Source organism: Leptosomus discolor, chromosome 24 (genome assembly GCF_034619465.1).
Source record: "Leptosomus discolor isolate bLepDis1 chromosome 24, bLepDis1.hap2, whole genome shotgun sequence".
Taxonomy (NCBI): Eukaryota; Metazoa; Chordata; class Aves; order Leptosomiformes; family Leptosomidae; genus Leptosomus; species Leptosomus discolor.
In genome coordinates, this window is record NC_141414.1 from 3,630,409 (window position 1) to 3,648,814 (window position 18,406).

Here is an 18,406-nt window from a genome sequence, read left to right on the forward strand (position 1 = left end):
GGAAGTGCTTTTTCTGTGCCAATGGGAGCCAGAAGGGGGGTGACACCCCCCCCCCCCCCCGAGCAGGCAGGGGGAGATAACTGCAGTGCTGGCTGCCACGCCAGGCATTGGCACCCGCCCTGGCCTGGGCTGGCTCTGCCATCCCTGGGGCAGAGGTGCCGGGAAGCAGAGCCCAGGGGAGCAGCCGTGGCAGGGAAGGGGATGGGGCTGAGCCAGTTGCTCCAGGCGGGGGTCCTGGGGCAGGACGGCCTCGATGTCCCCACATTGCCCAGTATGAGTCCGTCCCCTCTGCCTCATCACGGATCCGTCGGAGTAAAGCCCAGCACTCCGTGCCTCGGTTTCCCTGGCAGGCAGGGCTCTGCCTGCCTCTGCAGCCCCCCCCCCCCCGCCATCACCTCCTGGGGCGTCCCCCCATTGCCCCTTGCCCATACCTGGGGCCTCATCCCTGGAGGGGAGGGAGGGGGCTGGCAGCCGTGGTGCTCCACAGCCCTGCCTGTGCTGCCGCATCGGGGGGACGTGTGCGAGGGTACACGCGCGTGGCTGAGGGCACGGGTGTGCACACACGTGTGCTGCTGCAGGTGTGTGTGGGCACGCCCGCGTGCTTGGGCTCCGTGTGCATGCTGGGGCGGGTGTGCTGGCACACAACGATGTCCGTCCTTGGTGCCTCCTGCTGCTGCCACCAGTGACCCCAGTCCTCCACTGGCAGAGGGCTGACCCGCTCCAGGCCCACGACTACTGCTTGGGGTGGGGTGGGGGGCCAAGCCCTGCCGGGACCACGCAGTAGTGGTCAGGAGCCAGGATACGCCATCAGACCAGGGCAAGTAGTTCAGGCAGGGCCCTGCACATATTCCCTTGCTGGCCTATGCCTCAATTTCCCTCGGCGTCTTTGTGTCCCCAGTGTCCCTTCGGCTGGTCCCTGCAAGGCTCGATGATCCTGTGGGGGTGGCGTGATGCCACCCCTGCTCACGCTACAGGGAGCAGTAGGATGGAAGAGTGACTCCATCACACGGCTCCACAGCAAGAAGGGAGGCAGACGGGGACAGGCTTAGGATGAAACCCTGACTGAGCTCATGTCCCCAGCTGATGGAGTTGGGGGGCTCTGCTCTAACCGCCCTGTGTGGGACCCTTCCCGTGAGGGTCAGAGTCTGGTCCAGGGTGCTGGTCCCTCCCTGGGAGACCATGGCAGCTTCTCCAGCTCCTGAGCCAGGATCAGCGTGCCTGGACCTGAGCATCTCTTTGCGATGCGACTGTTTGGAGGTGGAGAGGAGAAAGGAGACCCCTCTTGGGGGGTGATGATGACAATTTACCTGCTTAGACCCGTCTCTGACCCGGCACAGCCTTGCAGGTCGCTGCCTCCTGCCCCCCAGCACCGCAAGCCCCCTCCACGCCTGCTCCTGGGATGGGGGGTAAACACTGCACCCCGAAATCAACCCCCTTTCTGGGGCTGGGCAGGCAGGACACAGCCCCCTCCCCCCCCCCCCCCGAGCTGTACAAGCCAGATGACCGCCCCCCCCCCCCCCCCCTTCCAGGGGCAACAAAGGCACGACAGACCCCCCAGGGCTGTACAGCCCAGACAGACACCCCCCCCCCGCCGCGGTGCAATGTGGGCGGGACGGATCCTCCCCGCCCCCCCCCAGGGGCAATGTACAGCACAACCCCCCCCCCCCCCCCCGCCAAATTAGGGGCAGAATCGCCCCCCATTCCCCCCCCCCGGCATTGCTGACGTGACAGACACACCCCCTCCCCCCGGGGGGCTATACAGACAGGACCCCCCCCTCGGGGCTGCACACAACCGGGACTCCCCCCCCGCCCCTCGCCCTTCCCCACCCCTGGGTGCGGTGGAGGGTTGGGGGGGGGGGTGGGGGGTGGGGGGGGGGGAGGGGGGCGGTGCCCGACGGCTCCTTTAAGGCGGGGGCGGCGGGGCTGACGTCAGGAGCTGTCCCCGGTGCTGAAGCAAGATGGCCGCCCGCTAGCCAACCGGGGCGGCGGCGGGAGCGGCGGCGGCGGCGAGGCCCCCCCACCCCGTCCCCCCCCCGTCCCGTCCCCCCCCCCCCCCCAGCCCTCACCGGCGCCGCCACCGGGACCATGTCGCTGCTCTGCGTCGGAGGTACCGGGGGAAACAGGGACACGGGGGAGGGGGCGGTGGGCCAGCCCCGGGCGCCCCCGTTATTCGCCGGGGGGCGGGGGGTCGCTGTCGACCCCCCGCCCCCCGGCGAATAACGGGGGCGCCCAGGGCTGGCGGAGATGGAGGCGCGGGGAGGGGGGGGGGGGGGGGTCGTGAGAACGGCTCCATTCACAAAACCCAGCGCGTGGATTTATGAATGAACCGGCGGGGGCGCGCGCGCGGCGCCGGAGCCGGGAGTGGGGGTGGGGAAGCGAAGGGTGGGGGTGGGGGGTGGGGGGCTGGGTGGGAGTGGGGGGCTCCCCCCGAAGCTCCTACCCCAGCCTTCCCGCTCGCCTTTCTTCCCCTCCCCTCCCCCAAAACGCAGACACCAAGTGCCCACCCCCACCCCTCCGCCCTCAGCCCCCCAAATACCCCCCACCCCTCACGTCCCTCCTCAGGCACCCCCACCCTGCAGACAGAGCCCCCCCGCGTTCCCAAACAGCTCCCCCCACCCTAACGCGCCTCCCCCCAACGCCCCACATCTATCCTTAAGCCCTCCCGATTCCCAGCCCCCCAAGCACCCCCATCCCAAAGAGCCCCCCCATTCCCAAGTATCATCTTCCCCCAAGCACCTCCACATTCCCAACCCCCCAAAAAAAACCCTGTACACCCCCAAATCCCCCTATCATTCCCCACCCCCCCCAAACACCTAAATACCCCCCCCAATTACATCCCCAGCCCCAATCCCCCCCTCTCTCCAGCCCCCTGTGCCCCTGCAGGCATTGCCCCACCTCGGGAATAATGATGTGGAGGGGGGGGGTTGCAGGCAGCTGGGGGGGTCAGGGCAGGAATGTAGTGGTCTGGTGCTGGTGGGGGCACAGTTAGGGGTGCTGGTCACCCCATACTGGGAGGGAGGAGCGCACAGGTAGGGGATCCCTGCACCCCAGCACGCTGAGACCTGCCCAACTCGGGGCACAGATGAGTGCTGCAGTCTCGGGCTCGGCCTTGCTGGTGGTTACTCTGGATTGAGTGCTTGGTCTGGGGGGAGTCCCTTTTCCCCCCTCCCCAGGCCCTATGTCACCCCGATGGGGAGGGGGCAGCACCTGTGGGTCCCGCGGGAAGGAGGTGGCAGAGTCATGGCTGGGGACAAGGTGGGGCACAGAGTGTCTGGGGCTCCCCCCTCAGTGTCCCCTCCCCGGAGGAAATCAGGAGGAAAACGGGGGGCTCCCCCAGTGCTGCTGAGCTCAGTGGGATGAGGGAGCCACGCCCCTTCCCCCCCCCCCCCCCAGCCGACGACCAACGACCTCCAAATTTGGGGTCCCCCCCTCTGGCAGGGAGAGGGCTGCGTCTTTACTCCCTCTCAAGGGACTGTCACACGCGGTGACACCCTCGGCGAAGCCGGGGGCGGATGGTGAGAAACAGCTCCCAGCAGGTTCAGGCTTCCCCCGCCGCCCCGCCACCGCAGCTGGCTTTGTCACCCTATTTTTGGGGTCCCAGGGGGAGGAGGTGCCACCCCAGAGCCTCCCCCAGCCTTCCCCTGCCCCTCCTGGTGGGGAAGCGGGGTCACGCGTAGCCCCCAAGGGCTTCGTGCTGGGGGGGGGTGGGGATATGATGCACCTGGGTGACGGGAGGTGGGGGGTGAGCAAGGGACAGGGGTGCGTGGGCCGGGGGGGGTGTCTGGAGTGGTGCGAGGCAGACGGACAGATGGACGGGCGGGTGGGTGGGCATCCGGAGGGACAGATGGACAGACAGGAGGACAGATGGATGGAGGGGTGGGGAGGCGCTGAGCAGGTAGACAGAGGGGTGGGTGGATGGATGGACAGAGGGGTGGATGGATGGATGGATGGATGGATAGATGGACGGACAGAGGGAGGGGGTAGATGGTGAAACAGGTGAATGGATGGATGGACAGAGGGATGGGTGGATGGACAGCCAGGTAAATGGATGGATGGACAGAGGGATGGACGGACAGAGGGATGGGCAGATGGACAGAGAGATGGACAGACAGGCGTGCTGTAGGATGCCTACAGCCCAGCCTGGTTTTTACACCATTGCCAGTCCAATCCCCCCACCAGCTGCCTCCTGCCTCAGTTTCCCCAACATCCCCCCACCGAGAGAAGGCCGATGGCTCCAGCCTGGGAAGCACCTTGGATCTTCCAGCCTGTTGTGGGGGGTACCCAGCTCCCATGGGTGGTCCCGCCATCCCCAGCTCCTTGTCTGGAGGCTCAGGTTGAATTTAGCCCAAGGGTGGCATCCCAGGACCCGCCACCCCTGTGCCAGCTTTGGGGACCTGTTGGTGGGCGGGAGGGTGGCACAGCCCGCTCGGGGCCGTCAGCCGCAGATGGTGGCAGCAGGACTTCTCCCCGGCAGTAGATGACAGCCAGGAGAGCCACGTGTTCCCTGGGTAATTGTTTGTTCCTGTCAGCTCGGGTATTTTTGGAGCTTTTCCTTCTTCTCCTCTCCTGGTTCGGAGGCAGCAGCTGGGGGAAAGCGGTTGGCCCCGGCGGGTGCATCTGGGTCCAGGGCAAGGGCGAGCTCCTGCACCGGGGGTTCCTGTGCGGCTCCGAGCACGCACCATGGGCAGGTCCTGGTACCAAATACTGCATCGTAATATAATAATAATATCTTCTATATAACGGATAAAACAATACATTATACATAATATTATATAAAATAAAATATATGATATAATATCATACTACACGGTGATGCCCACCATCCCCACAGCTCCCAGCCTGGTGATGCTGGAGGATCTTTGGGATCCCAGAGCCTTGTCCCTGGCCTCGAACCAACACCCCACGCATGAACCCCCGCCCAACCCTGAGTGAAGCCGCAGCTCCCAGAGTCCTGCGATTCCCCCGGTGACGCGGCTGGCGACCTTCCTTCGGGCAAAGAGCCGCACAGCGGGTGACCCTCTTGGCAACACCGGACAGGCAGCCGAGCCAAAGGATCCCCAGTTATTTTCTGAGCGGTGTGCTGAGGCCGAGACCATGATTCCTCGCCCTGCCTCAGTTTCCCCACGGGTACCCGGGTGGGGGCTGCTCGTGCTGCGTTGCCTCCCCCGAACCCCACCAGCGGGGAGTTGGTGGCAGCCCCGCGGCCCCTCCAGCGCTGGCGGTGGGTGATAAGCGGCTGGCGAGTAACACGCCTCTGAAATCCAATTACTTTTGATATCGCCGAGGCTATTTTCATCCCTGCTCGGTCACGTTGGTCCTCCCCCCGCTGGCACCCGCGTCATTTAAGCATTCTCCGGGTGCTGTGTCATTCCCTCCCCGCCTGGTCCCCTCCTGTGAACCCCGAGGACACCCCTCGCCCCTGCCACCCCCTGGCATCAGCGGCGTTGGTACCGGGCTCTGCCCAGCTGCCTGTTTGCCCCCTCATTTTGGGCAAAACCTGGGTACCAACCCCTCCCCGTCCCCCCCCCCCTCCTGCTCGCAGCGCTGGTGTAACGCTGGGTGGGGGATCAGCCAGAATCGGGGGCGTTTGTTCCCGTGGTGCTGAGCAGGATTCGGCCCAGATACAACCACTGATCCCCCCCCCTCCATGCAATCAGCCAGTTGGGAGGGGTCCCCAATGGGCAGGATGGGGTCCAGCCCCTCGTTGGCCCCAGGGAGGGAGACAGGGCTGGGGTGCAGTGGGGGGCATTTAAGGGCTCCCTGCTGCAGCCCCACCCCCCACTCCCTGCTCCCGAAATCGGGGTCAGCAGTTTGGGAGACAACGAGAGCCTTAACCCTGGTGCTGCTGGGCTGGTGCCCCACAGTGGGGACTGGGGACGAAGGTTCCCCCCAAACCCCCCCCCTTTCCCCCCAGGACGGGTGAGGTAACATCACCACTTTCCCCAAATGGATCTGAATTCAGAAGTGGAGGGGGGCGAGGGGGGTGGTGGTGTAAACACCCCCTCGACAGCTGGTCCTTTGAGGTTGAAATGTTTCAAGTTGTCCCAAAGCAGCAGGTTTTGTTGGTATTTTTTTTGGGGGGGGGCTTTGCTCCCCTCTGGTGCCCACCTCCAGCTCATGCCTGCTCCCCCTCCCTTGTTCATTGAGGCCTCCTGATTTACACCAGCAGGAGGGATCCCACCGCCTTTCCCCACCTTGCAGCCAGCAGTTGAGGGGGGGCAGCCGGGTCTGGGGTCCTCCTACCCCCTTGGCACCCTGGTGGGGGTCCCCAGCCCCCCGGACGGGGCTCTCAGGCTGAATCTCTTCCCTCCTTCTCTGTCCCCGCAGTTAAAAAGGCCAAGTTCGACGGGCCCCAAGGTAAGCGGCCCCCCACCTACCTGCCCCCCCCGGGGGGCGGGTGCTGGGGCTTGGGACTCGGCTCCTGGGCTGGTTGGATTTGTCAGGATCAGCAGAAGGGTGGGGGGTGCCGACGGGACCCCAGGCTCAGCTCTGGAAGTGTCATTTGGCAAGTGTGTGTGTGGGGGGCACACACAGAGGTGGGGGTGCCCTGGACAGGATGGGCTGGGGGGGGGGCTCACAGCCAAGCCGCCCCTGGGTGTTGTATGGCTGATGGGTGCTGAGGGCATTGGGGGGACACACACCCACCATGTGAGGGTGGCAGTGGGGGGTGTCTGGGGGGTATGGTTGGGGTGCAGGGGGTGCACTGGGGCCCCCTTCACCCTCCACTTGCTCCCACAGAGAAGTTTAACACCTACGTGACACTGAAGGTGCAAAATGTCAAGAGCACAACCATCGCCGTGCGGGGCAACCTGCCCTCCTGGGAGCAGGACTTCATGTTGTGAGTGCCCAGGGGTCCCCCCGAGGTCCCCCACCCCTGCTGCTCCCCTCTAACTGCCCCCCCCCCCCCCCATCATGGGGAGGTCCCCCACCGCCCCCAGCCCTGGGTGCTCACCTGAGCCCTGGGGCCGAGGGGGCAGGCGGAGGCTGGGGTGGCCCCAGGGGGGCGCTGATGGGGAAGGGGGTGACCTGGTGCCTCTCCCCAGTGAGATCAACCGGCTCGACCTGGGCCTGACGGTGGAGGTGTGGAACAAGGGGCTTATCTGGGACACTATGGTGGGGACGGTGTGGATCCCCCTCCGGACCATCCGGCAGTCCAACGAGGTAGGGAGCCAGGCACATCCCCTGCCAGACCCTAAGGGACAGGTAGCCCCCCCCTTGGCTGTCCTTTGGAGGGGGCAGAACCTTCCCCATCCCTGCTTGGAGAGGACCCTGCTCAGGCCCCGACCCTGCGTGCGTGGGGTTGTGGGGCTGGGAAAGGGGGGGGTCAGCTCTCCTCCCCCCCATTTCCACCCTGCAGGAAGGCCCTGGAGAATGGCTCACGCTCGACTCCCAGGTCATCATGACCGACAACGAGATTTCAGGCACCAAGGACCCCACTTTCCACCGTATCCTCCTCGACACCCGCTTTGAGCTGCCTCTGGGTGGGTAGCATCCCCAGACACCCCAGGACCGGGGTGCCTCCTTCCTTGCCCCCAGCCCCAGGGATGCTCATGGACCTCAGGGCTGGGGATGGGGATCTGATCCTGGTTTTGAGAGGGAGTCTGTGCACCCATTGTGGTCATTGCCCTTGCAGATATCCCCGAGGAGGAGGCCAGGTACTGGGCCAAGAAGCTGGAGCAGCTCAACGCCATGCGGGACCAGGACGATGTAAGTCAGTGCAGAGCCAGGCCTGGGGCGAGGGCTGGGCAGGGAGCAGCAGTGCTGCGAGCAGGCAGCCCTCACCGGCCTGTCTCTCCCCAGTATGCCTTCCAGGAGGAGCAGGAGAAGCCTCTGCCCGTCCACAGCTCCCAGTGCTGTAAGTGCTGCCCCTCTGCAGGACCCCCCCCCCCACTGCCCCATCTTACCCCCCAGCTCCCCGCACTGGGGATACGCAGGAGCGAGGTCTGTGCCTGCCTTGGGGCACTGCACCCCAACCCAAATGGGGCTCAACCTCACCCCACACTCTGTCCCCATCCCCAGTCCCATCCTCCCTCCTGTGTCTGCCGGTGTTTCTTTGCTGTCTGCCTGCCCCATGGTACGTGAGCCCTCCCATGGGGCTGAGTCGTAGGGGAGAGGAGGCCATGGCAGTGGGGCTGGGAAGGATGGTTCCCCGCAGAGCCTGGGCAAAGGGCAGCGAGGCAGGCTTGGGGGCTGCTTGGTGGGGGACACTGGCAGAAGGGTCTGGAGGATTTGGAGTGGCAGCTTGGTTTGTCCCAACCCATGCCACTTTCCCCTTCTGTCATCACGCCAGGGCCATGCACAGCCCGGCACGGCTCAGTGCCTCTGTGCCCAGCCCCTGTGCAGTTCAGTGCCACCATGCCTAGCCACAGCACTGTCCCCAGCCTGGCTTGGTGTCACCATGCCCAGGCCCGGGCATTGTCTCCAATGCACTTCAGTGCCCATCCCTAGGCCCCATCCCTGTCCCGTCTCGGTACTGCATTTCCCAGCCCCACTCCCTGTCCCCAGCACAGCTCAGTACCAGTGTTCCCCATCCTGGGCACTGTCCCCAACCCAGCTCAGGGCACTGCCCCCAGCCCAGCTCCATGCCACCGTTCCTGGGAGATGCTGGTTCCTCCCAGCCAGCTCCTGCTGCTGCCCTGGAGCTGACTCCATCCTTACTGTCTCTGCCCCTTTTTTTTTGTAGGCAACTGGAATTATTTTGGCTGGGGAGAACAGCAGAGTAAGTATCCTGTCCCCTCCTCTCCTCCCAGCCTGGGAGTCCCCAGCACATCCCCTTTTGCCGTGCCGTAGCCTGGCCCGGGGCTCAGGGGACCTGTGGCCTCGTGCTGTGACTGTGCTGGGTGAGGACAGAGGCACCGAGCGCCCTGTCCTGTGCAGGGCTGTCCCCACCGGCTGGCGGGGACACGGGCACTGTGAGGCTCCGTGCCCTCGGGGTGCCCTGGTGGCAATGAGCAGGTCGGGCTTTGCCTCTGTGTCGGGACACCGGTGGGGCAGGGGGAGGGTCCCCGCCCCCTGTCCTCCTCTTCCCCCCTTCTGTATATCCCATGTCCTGCCTCTGCCCTCCCCTCATCCCCCCAAACCCCTTTCTGCAGAGGGGAACACATGCAGCTTGCCCCTCACCCCTTCCTGGGTTCATCTCCCCAGCACGGTCCCACAGCGGTGGGGACACGGTGGTGGCAGTAGCAGGGCTGTGCCAGGCATGGGACAGATTTGGGGCATTCTGGGCCATAACAGCCATGGGGCCGTCCCCTGTCCCACTCACTGTGACCCCTTGCAGACGATGACCCTGACAGCACCGTGGACGACCGGGACAGTGATTACCGCAGCGAGACCAGCAACAGCATCCCGCCGCCGTACTACACCACCTCCCAGCCCAACGCCTCCGTCCACCAGTACCCCATGAGGCACCAGCAGCAGAGCTCCCGTGACTCCTACACCGACTCCATGCAGAGCTACGAGATGGACTACTCGGACCAGCGTCCCATCAGGTAGTGGCGGCGCAGCCAGCTCGTCCCCAGGACCTGCTCTCTCAATTCCCCCCCCCCGCCACAGGTGGCAGAGGCCAGTGGGACCCCGGGGTGATGCCAGGGACGGCGCTCCCGGGGCGGTGGGTGACAGAGGGAAGGATGCTGGGGCGAGGAAGATGGGGATGATGCTGGCTCCAAGCCTTTCCTTCTCACTGCAAAGTTTTCAAGCTCTGTTGGGTCACTGCCCTCCTTGCTGGGCTTTGGGACTCCCAAGCCCCGGCTGTCCTTACTGGGAGCCGAGCTGGTGGGCTGTGGCCCAGCTGGGGACGCAGACGCGGCTGTAGGCAGAGCTGCAGGCAGGGACGCCTGCCCGGCGCTTTGTCCCCACGGTCGCAGCATGGCCCAGTTCCTCGCCAGCATCCAGCCCAAGGTGCCAGCCCCGTCCAACCAGGACAGAGCCTCCCGACCGATGTCCCCACCAGGGATGCCGGGGCGCGGCGGGTGGCGGTGGCGCGGCACCCAGAACCTTGCTGATCATCTTCCTCTCCTCCCCGGCAGACGCTATGGTAGCGTAGACTCTGCCGCAAACGGACGCAGCGACGCTGAGTCCGCTTCCGAGTCGAGCAGGCGGACCAGCCGCCAGCCTTCCCTTGAGAGCAGGCGGTCCCTAGACCTATCGGATAGGTGGGTCGCTACCTCGTCGCGTGCCGTGTGCCGTCGCAGAGTGCTGTGGTCGGTCCTTGCAGCCGTGGTGAGGCCAACACCAGTCCCGGCAAGGGCGGCCTCGTGCCGCCGTAGGGTTCCCCCCTCTCCCTGCCCCGGACCGCCTTGCAAGAGGAGCGGAGTTGGGGTGCTCTGGGTGTCTCTTGACTCCATGGTGTTCCTTCTGGCTGCTGCGCCCCACTTCGTGGGGGCGGTGCCCCGGCATCCCCATCCCGCTCGCCGGCACAGCGACCGTCCGGCAGCGCTGCTGCCCGTTCCCCGTCATGCCAGCGGGTATGGGAGTGGGAGCCCGGGGGACTCAAATGCCACCCTCCGTTTCTGGTCGCCTCCCAGGGAGCACGTGGCTGGGCAAAAGCCTCGCGCAGTGATTTGGGACCCTCGCGATGTGCCAAGGGCCCTTCTCCCAGCTCTGGCCAGGGTCAGGCCGGGGAGGTGAGGGGTTTCCAGGCATGAGCTGTGTCTCCTGCACCCCTTGTGCCCCAAGTCCCCCTTCCCAAGGTACCTGGATGATGCCAGTACCCCGTCCCTGCTGGGACCAGCCTGGGCATCCCCCAGCACCCTCCTCCTGCCGTGTCCCTTGGCTCCCCGCTGCCTGGCCCAGCCACTCTGGGCCCAGGGCTCTGCCCATCCCGTCCCCTTGTCCCCTTCCCCCTTGCCCACCTCTGAGCCCTGGCTGCCGGTGCTGGAGACGTGGTGTCGGCCTCTTCCTAGGCATGTCCCTGTCCTGTCTGCATGTTTGCTTATGTGACCTTCTCCCCACGGAGCCCCGTGGCCACCCTTGTCTGCGGCAGCCTCCTGGGACACAGGGAGCCCCTCTGTGCTGCTGCTCCCCCAGGTGCAGGTGGCTGTGAGAGGGGGATGCTGGAAGGGCCGGGGGCCAGTGGGGCAGATGGGGTGGTGGGAAGGGGTCTGGCCTGGCAGAAAGAGCGGAGAGGAGACACCCCACCCTGGGCAGGGATGATGTGATTAAAGGGGAGTGATGGGGTTGAGGGGGGGTGTCCTTGGAGAGAGGGCAGGTCTAACAGGGAGCACTGGGATGTCAGGGTAGAGGCTGGGTGACAGATCTGCGGGTTGCAGGCGGGACGGGGTGTCTGGCAGAAGCAGGAGGCAGGATCTGGCTTGGGGGTGCTGCCTGGCTGTGCTCTGCCCCCACCGCTGGCAGCAGGGAGCCGAGGGGACAGACACCATCCTCCGTGTCCCCACGCTCAGCCCCGGCACAGCCAGGAAGGTCAGACCCCTGAGAGTCTCCTGGGTCTGTGCCGTCCATCCCAGGACAAGGAGCCTGGTGCCCACCGAGGGCTGTGCCCCACGGGGAGCCGCACGCCAGCACAGGGACCCCGGGGCTCTGGCCGGGGTGGCACGGGGCAGGCAGGGCTGTGGCCTGGACCCATGGGAGCCCTGTCCTTGTCTCCTCTTGGCCCTGCAGCCCCACAGGGAGCAGCCGCTACGCCTCGTCGGCCGAGCTGAGCCAGGGCAGCTCCCAGCTGAGCGAGGACTTCGAGAACGAGAGCCTGCGGGACTCGGAGCTGGATGAGCGGGACGGCGACTCCTACCACTCCTGCCACAGCTCCGTCAGCTACCGCAAGGACTCGCCTCGCTGGGAAGAGGAGGAGGACGACGACCTCTATTTGGAGGAGGAAGAAGAGGAGGAGGAAGAGTTCAATGAGGACTATAGCGAGAACGAGGAAGGCTACCCCAGAGAGGAGGAGGAGGAGGAAGAGGACCTGCGGGAGCAGGGCACCTATGAAACCCCCGAGCATGATGCCTACCCCCCACCACAGAAACCCCCTGCGCAGCAGCAGCAGCAGCAGCAGCAGCAACAGGTCCCACCGCAGCAGCAGCCACCGCAGCAACCCCAGCTGGTCCCACAGCTGAAGCCACAGCAGCAGGAGAGGAAGGAGGAGAGGAAAGAGGAGAGGAAGGAGGAGAAGGATACCTCTGCCCCGCAGGAAACCCCAGAGACCCTCCAGGCCCAGCAGGCAGCGGATGAAGCTCCGCTGCAAGAGGCGGCTCACGAGACCGAGCCCCCAAAACCGGCTGAGAGGTAGGAGGGAGATGGTGACCTGCAGCATCCTTGGGATGGCACTGTGCCTGGTGTGTCCTGGTGTGAGCCAGCCCCGACCTGTGACACTGGTGACACCGAGGATGCTCTGGAGGTGGCCCTTGGCTGGTGCTGGTGCTGTGGTGCCAAGGGGCAGCACCAGGGACCTTCTGTGGTGTCTGGGGCTGTTCCAGGAGACTGAGGCATCGAGGCAGGGGAAGCCCATCTTGTGCTGCCCAGGCAAGGCTCAGCCCCCTCGGGCACGCTGCCCTGGCCCAGCCACCAGTGCCACCAGTGCCACGCTAAGCAGGGACAGAGCTCAAGGCTTTCAAAATCCTGCTGTGGCTACTGGGGGTGCAGGTTTATAACCTAGGACAAACGTGGGGATGGGAGAAGTGGGGACTTGGGGCTGCGATTCCTCTCCTCTGGCTCAAGCTATTGTCTCCCTGGACGGAGGGGGTACCCCGGAGCTTGGCATAGTCAGAGGAGGATATTTCCTTCACAGGACTCAATCCTCTCCCTAGGCCACTGGTAAAAGCTCATCTATGGCCTCCTGTGCTGTACAGGTGAATTATTTGGTGGGCAGGTCCCTGGTACAACACGTTAAAAATTCCTATATAGGTCTCTGCCTTTAATTATTGAAAACGCCCATTTTTCCATGGTTCGGCGAGCACCAGTGCTCTGCGCAGAGGGGAAACATGATGGGCTTTTTCAGTCTTTTATTTAGTTTAAATTATAAGACAGAGCTGGGGAATCTCTAATGTAAAAGAATGTGTAATGAGCTGTTTTTTTTTAAAAAAACCATATTTAGGCCCAAGGGCTGGCTAAAGTCCTCCCAAAGGTGGCCTTAGTTCATGTCTGCCTGCGGTGCCTCTTCTCTGGGCAGGGGGCTTGGGGGGGTCCCATGCTGGGCACTGGGGACCATGGATTAGCACAGACCCCAGATGAGGACCCCAGATTAGCGCTGGGGACCATATATTAGCACAGACAAGGCCCCACAGGGCCCATTTGGGCAGGTTTGTTTCCTGAGCTCCCCCCAGCCCAGTTTGGGTCACCCATCTCCAGTGTCACTTCATACCAGGCTCTTCAGGAGGCTTGGATGTTTGGAGGATTTATTTTGCTTTCCTTCATGTCTTGATTTTGCAAGAGAGGAGAAAAAAAAACCCCACCCAACAACCAGGATGTCCAGGCTGGCAAGTCCTCCTGGGCTTGGAGCCACTGGGGTGTTGGGAGCTCTCAACCCCAGGAGGTCCCAGCATGGTGGGAAGCAGCCAGAGGATGTCCTGCTGGGGAGATGAGGGGTGAAGAATGTTTAATCCACGCATTTGTGTCACTGGCAGTCCCCTGACCTGGAGGGGATCCCTCTGTGTCACTTGGGTGCCCAGGGCAGAATCTCCCAAGGCGGGGGGGAAGTCCTGGCTTCTCCCCATCATGCTGCCTTTGACTGTGCTGCCCCTTTTTTAGCGGGAATTGCTACCTTTTTAGAGTCCTTCCTGGTAGAAAGAGGGGGGTTTTCCATGGCCACCCCGGCTCAAGGCCCATCAGGATTCCTGAATTGCAGCCTCAGTCCTGCCTGGGGTGTGTGGGGGCTGACTCCCTGCTCCCCAGTGCCGTGCTGGGAGATGAGCAAGGCATGCGTGTGTATGCTTGCAGGGAGGAGGCAGAGGTGGAGGTGCAGGACCCCAAAGCACGAGCCAAAGCCAACTGGCTGAGAGCCTTCAACAAGGTCTGCATGCAGCTGCAGGAGGTGAGCAACCCCACGGCCGCCCGCCGCCGGGTCCCAGCACTGGCTGCGCGCTGGGCTGGGGACATGGCCCCTTCCCGCGCCTGGGCGTCTTCCAGACATATCTGCTCCCCGATCCCACGGATGTCCCACGCCCCGAGGGCAGTGGGGACCTGGGGGGCCCCAGCAGTGCTGGCTCTGCAACCCCATTCATGCCAAGTGGGACCCCCACGAGGGGCAGGGAGTGCTGAGGACCTTCCCCCGGTGTGTGCTGCATGCGGTGTGCTGGTGCGAGCCCCTCCGCCCTCTCCCCTGTATTGAGTTGACAATTTTTTGTTCTGTTTTTAGACTCCATCCTCCATCTTTTCTTTTTGTTTTGGCTCTGGATTCGCTCCCCCGGGGCTTCGATCCCCCTCCCCACCGCTTCTCTTTTCAGTTGTCCACCACCATGGCCCTTGCACCCGCGTCTCCCCTTCCTGCAGGGAAGGGGTGTAGCCTGCCCGCAGGTAAGCATGTCCAACGGGAATGACCCAGCAACACGTGTGTGCCTTGTGTGTGTGTGTGCGTGTGTGTGTGCAGGGATCGCCTCACGAGGGAGGAATAATTGGCTCTTTCCTCCCTTCTCCCCCTAAAAGAATCCCCTCCCTGCAATGGAGGTGGCACTACGGGCCAGTCCCTGCACACACCCCATCCCCGCTGTGCTCTGCCTTTCCCCCCTGCACCTCTCTCCAGCCGGCTGTGGGTTCGGGCAGAACCTGCTGAGCCTTCCCAAAGATGCTTCTCCCGTCCCCAAAACCCTGAATTTTCGCACGATGCAGCCATCTCCACTGCTTTGCCAGCCCGAGCCCCTCTGCCGAAACCTGTCCACCGCTCGCCCAGCTCAGCCTCTCGAAGATGTTTTATTCCCAGGGCAAGCTCTTTGCTGGAAAGAGCCCCATCGTTTTAGGAACACGCTTTTCTCTGCTCACCCCATAAACCCCTTAACTTCCCCAGTGCTGTGGGTGCTGGCTGGGCGCTCAGGTGCCAGCAGCGCCGAGCCCTGGGGAGAGCTGCCACGCGTGCCGGGGGCTCGGTGCTGCACTTGTGACGGCCACCCCGTGTCTTGCAGGCCCGTGGGGAAGGTGATGGAGAAGCGAAATCCCTGTGGTTCAAAGGCGGGTGAGTATGTGGGGAAGCCGATACTTCCTGACCCACCCTGGGGTCTTGTGGGCTGCTCTCCCCTCCTCATTAGGATGTGATAAATGAGCTCGTTGGGGGGCTGGCGCGGGGAAACATTGCTGCGCTGTGGGGACGGGGGGTGGGCAGAGTTTTTGGGCTGAATGCTGGTCGCTCGGTGCTTTTGGAGAAGCCAGCAGAGATGCCGCCGCTCCGTGTCCCCGAGAGCCGCTGCCGAGGGGGAGAGCGAGGAGGTGAGTGGGTTGGGACGGGACCGAGCTGGCGTGGCAGCTCCCACTTCTCTCCTGCTGTCTGGGGCTCGAGTGGTGCCGTGGGGAACCCCGAACCTCTCACCTGGATGGGCTACGGGTCTCAACCCCGTCTCGCCCTCACAGGAGGCCCTGCCGCTGGCCCAGACCCTGGCAGGTTTCCTTGAGAACCCGCCAGATCCTGCCGGGGTTTTCTTGCGGACAGGGCTGGAGGTTGTGAAGCAGCATTTCTGCCCGAGCTGCGCTGCCTCGGTTTCTCTCACAGCAGAATGGCTCTGTGTCCCGCAGGGAAACCCCAGCTCTCCCGCTCCACACTGCAAAGCCACAGCTGAGCCAAACTGGCCGGTTTTTTCCCTGCGTTTCACTGTCACATCACTGAAGCCAAACATTTTCACACAGAAAAAAATCACACTTTTCTGCCAGAATTGCCTTCCCGCCCCGCGCTTTTTAGTCCAGTGATCCCTATCCCAGCCTGGGCAGTGATGGGGATGGGGGTCCCTCGGGTGTGTCCCAGGCCACCCGCGGGTTGCCCTGCAGTCCAGTCCACCAAGTCCTGATAGAACATGGGGCAACAGCAGGGGGCCCTTTCGTGCCTCAGTTTCCCCTTCCCCGCTGACTCTCCTCTCTCTTGCAGGCCTGGTGGCGGGCTGATCATTATAGACAGCATGCCGGACATACGCAAGCGAAAACCCATCCCTTTAGTTAGCGATTTGGTGAGGTTCCTCCTAACTCCTTGCACCACACAGCTGCCAGCTTCGCTCCCGCTGCGCCCCACCGGACTTGCACCGCGTGCCCACCCCGGCTGACGCTTGCCGGGCACCCGTGCCCTGCTCCCCAGCTACCTCTAACATGGCTTGTGTTTTCTGTTTTCTTTTCTCCGGCCTGGCTTGGCCGTCCCCGGCGACAGGGGGGCGGCAGTAAGGTTTCTGCGCTGCATTAACAGCATGCCCGACATTAAGCCTGGACGCAAATCTCTCCCTCTAGTCAGCGATCTGGTGAGCGCGGTCCGAGGGGTTAAAGAGAGAGCACCCTTGGGTGCTGCTGGCCAGCCCTGCCCGGCCTCCTCCAGCCCTGCTGGCGAGGGGGGTGTGTGTGGGGGTGTCCCAGGCTGTTTTGGGAGTCTCCTGGCCCTGGACCTCGCAGTAGGGAGCTGTGAGGATGGCACAGCTGGGCTCTCCCCACCCAAGGGTGCTTCTCTTTAACGGAGCTCCAGGGCCCTGTCCCTACACCAAGCATCAGCCCAAGGCTTCCCGGGGCTAAGTCTGGTTTCCCAGGTTTTTTACTGGTGGTGTGTCCCTGGTCCCTTCCTGTCCCACCTGCCATAGGCTCCCTGCAGCTTGGACCGTGCTGGTGCTGGGCAGATGGACCCATGTGCCAGAGGGTAGCGCTGGCTTCTCCCAGCTGCACAGACCCTGTGCTCCTGTCCCCACCATTGTCACGCTGTGCCACTACAGCCCAGTCCCCATGCTGGGGTCTCATCCAGCCCCTGGGCTGTTATGCACAAGGTCACTCTGCTGTCACCCCCCCACCCCCCCTGCAGGTGACGAAATACAGCAATTTTGGAAACCAGACACCCTTTTGCACCCAGAATTAGGTGCCCTTCGCCCTCCTTCCCCCTCTCTTTACACCTCGCCGCCTGCACTTTGTGCCCTCCCCAGGGTGCCACCATCCTGTCCCCAACCTGCCTGCCCTCTCCCATCCCGCTGCCCCCTCCCCTTGCTGCCCTTACCCCAGTGCCCTCTACCCCCCCCAGCCCGCTCGGGCAGCCGCTGATGCTTCTGCACTATGCTGTGTCGGTGTTGGGGTGTTGGGGGGTGGGAGGGTGATGGGGTGGGCAGAGCGCGGGCGTCAGGCGGGGCCGCTGCCTTTCCCTGCTGGGATTTGGCAGGCTGCAGCCAGTGCTATGGTTTGGGGTGGGAAACTGGTGAGGGGTTGGTGTTGCCCCAATTTCTACTCGTTCTGGCAAGGAAGGGGCCAGGACTTGCTCTGCTGTGAGGTGGCTTGCACTAATGGCCTTTTATTCCCCCCCTTTGCTGGCCCTGATCGCCCGCAGGCAATGGTAAGTGCCCCCAACTCCCTTCTCCCCGGGGTCTCAGATGCACATCGAGAGGCTCTGCCTTGTTGGGGTTGAACTGGGAATGCTGCAGGCTGCTGAACTGGTTCCAGTCCCACCGCACAGCGGGGTGGTGCTTTGGAGCACTGGCAGCACTGGGAGCTGGGCCCATGCAGCCAGCACCCACCCCTCTCTGGGGTGGGGGTCCGTCCCAGGTGTTTTACAGCCACTGAGACCCCAAAGGAGTGTGGGGGGGACACCCCATGCTCTGCCGGAGCTGGGAATTGTGTTTCTTTCCCACAGTCCCTGGTCCAGTCCAGGAAAGCAGGAATCACGTCCGCGCTGGCCTCGAGCACCTTGAACAATGAGGAGCTGGTAGGTGCTGGGGTCCGTTGGGGTGCGGGGTGTCATGGTGGGAGGGCTGAGCCCCAGCTGGCCAGGCCAGCATTGGCGATGCGGGGCTCTGTGCCACGCCGGCATCCTCCTCCGGCGATGCCAAAGCAGCCGGGATGCTCAGGGCTGCACTTGCAGATGGTGGCGGCTGTCCTCTGCCCTGCTTGTCTGCACCCAGCGGTGACATTGGCCCAGCACCCGGGGACAGGGTCCCTGCACCCTGCTGCACGGCTCAGCTGCTGTACGTTGCCTGAGCTTTTCTCCCCCTCTTTTTTTCTGTCCTTGCACAGAAAAACCATGTTTACAAGAAGACCCTGCAAGCCTTAGTGTACCCCATCTCCTGCACGACACCCCACAACTTTGAGGTGTGGACGGCCACCACCCCCACCTACTGCTATGAGTGTGAGGGGCTGCTCTGGGGCATCGCCCGGCAGGGCATGCGCTGCGCCGAGTGTGGCGTCAAGTGTCACGAGAAGTGCCAGGACCTGCTCAACGCCGACTGCCTGCAGAGTAAGGAGCCGTTGCCTGCAGCCTCATCCCTCCCTTCCCGCTTTGGAGAGGGAGGAGAGAGCAGCCTCGGGG

The 18,406-nt window shown here is 63.9% G+C and overlaps 1 protein-coding gene across 2 annotated transcripts in view; it reads left to right on the forward strand.

Annotated features, from left to right (window-relative positions):
• The first annotated feature begins 2,085 nt into the window (after nt 1–2,085).
• The window catches only part of UNC13A (unc-13 homolog A), a 34,943-nt gene continuing 18,622 nt past the window's right edge, over nt 2,086–18,406 (forward strand). Inside the window, exons 1-16 of one of the 2 annotated variants that reach the window (XM_086477654.1) lie at nt 2,086–2,107; nt 6,328–6,357; nt 6,739–6,838; nt 7,044–7,161; nt 7,358–7,481; nt 7,634–7,707; nt 7,801–7,855; nt 8,684–8,719; nt 9,278–9,488; nt 10,026–10,151; nt 11,617–12,234; nt 13,885–13,978; nt 15,063–15,112; nt 16,013–16,091; nt 17,735–17,806; nt 18,115–18,334. In XM_086477654.1, the coding sequence (XP_086333780.1) occupies nt 2,086–2,107; nt 6,328–6,357; nt 6,739–6,838; nt 7,044–7,161; nt 7,358–7,481; nt 7,634–7,707; nt 7,801–7,855; nt 8,684–8,719; nt 9,278–9,488; nt 10,026–10,151; nt 11,617–12,234; nt 13,885–13,978; nt 15,063–15,112; nt 16,013–16,091; nt 17,735–17,806; nt 18,115–18,334 (2,029 nt within the window). The remainder of the gene's footprint in view (nt 2,108–6,327; nt 6,358–6,738; nt 6,839–7,043; nt 7,162–7,357; nt 7,482–7,633; nt 7,708–7,800; nt 7,856–8,683; nt 8,720–9,277; nt 9,489–10,025; nt 10,152–11,616; nt 12,235–13,884; nt 13,979–15,062; nt 15,113–16,012; nt 16,092–17,734; nt 17,807–18,114; nt 18,335–18,406) is intronic. The other variant, XM_086477655.1, reaches the window with a different exon arrangement.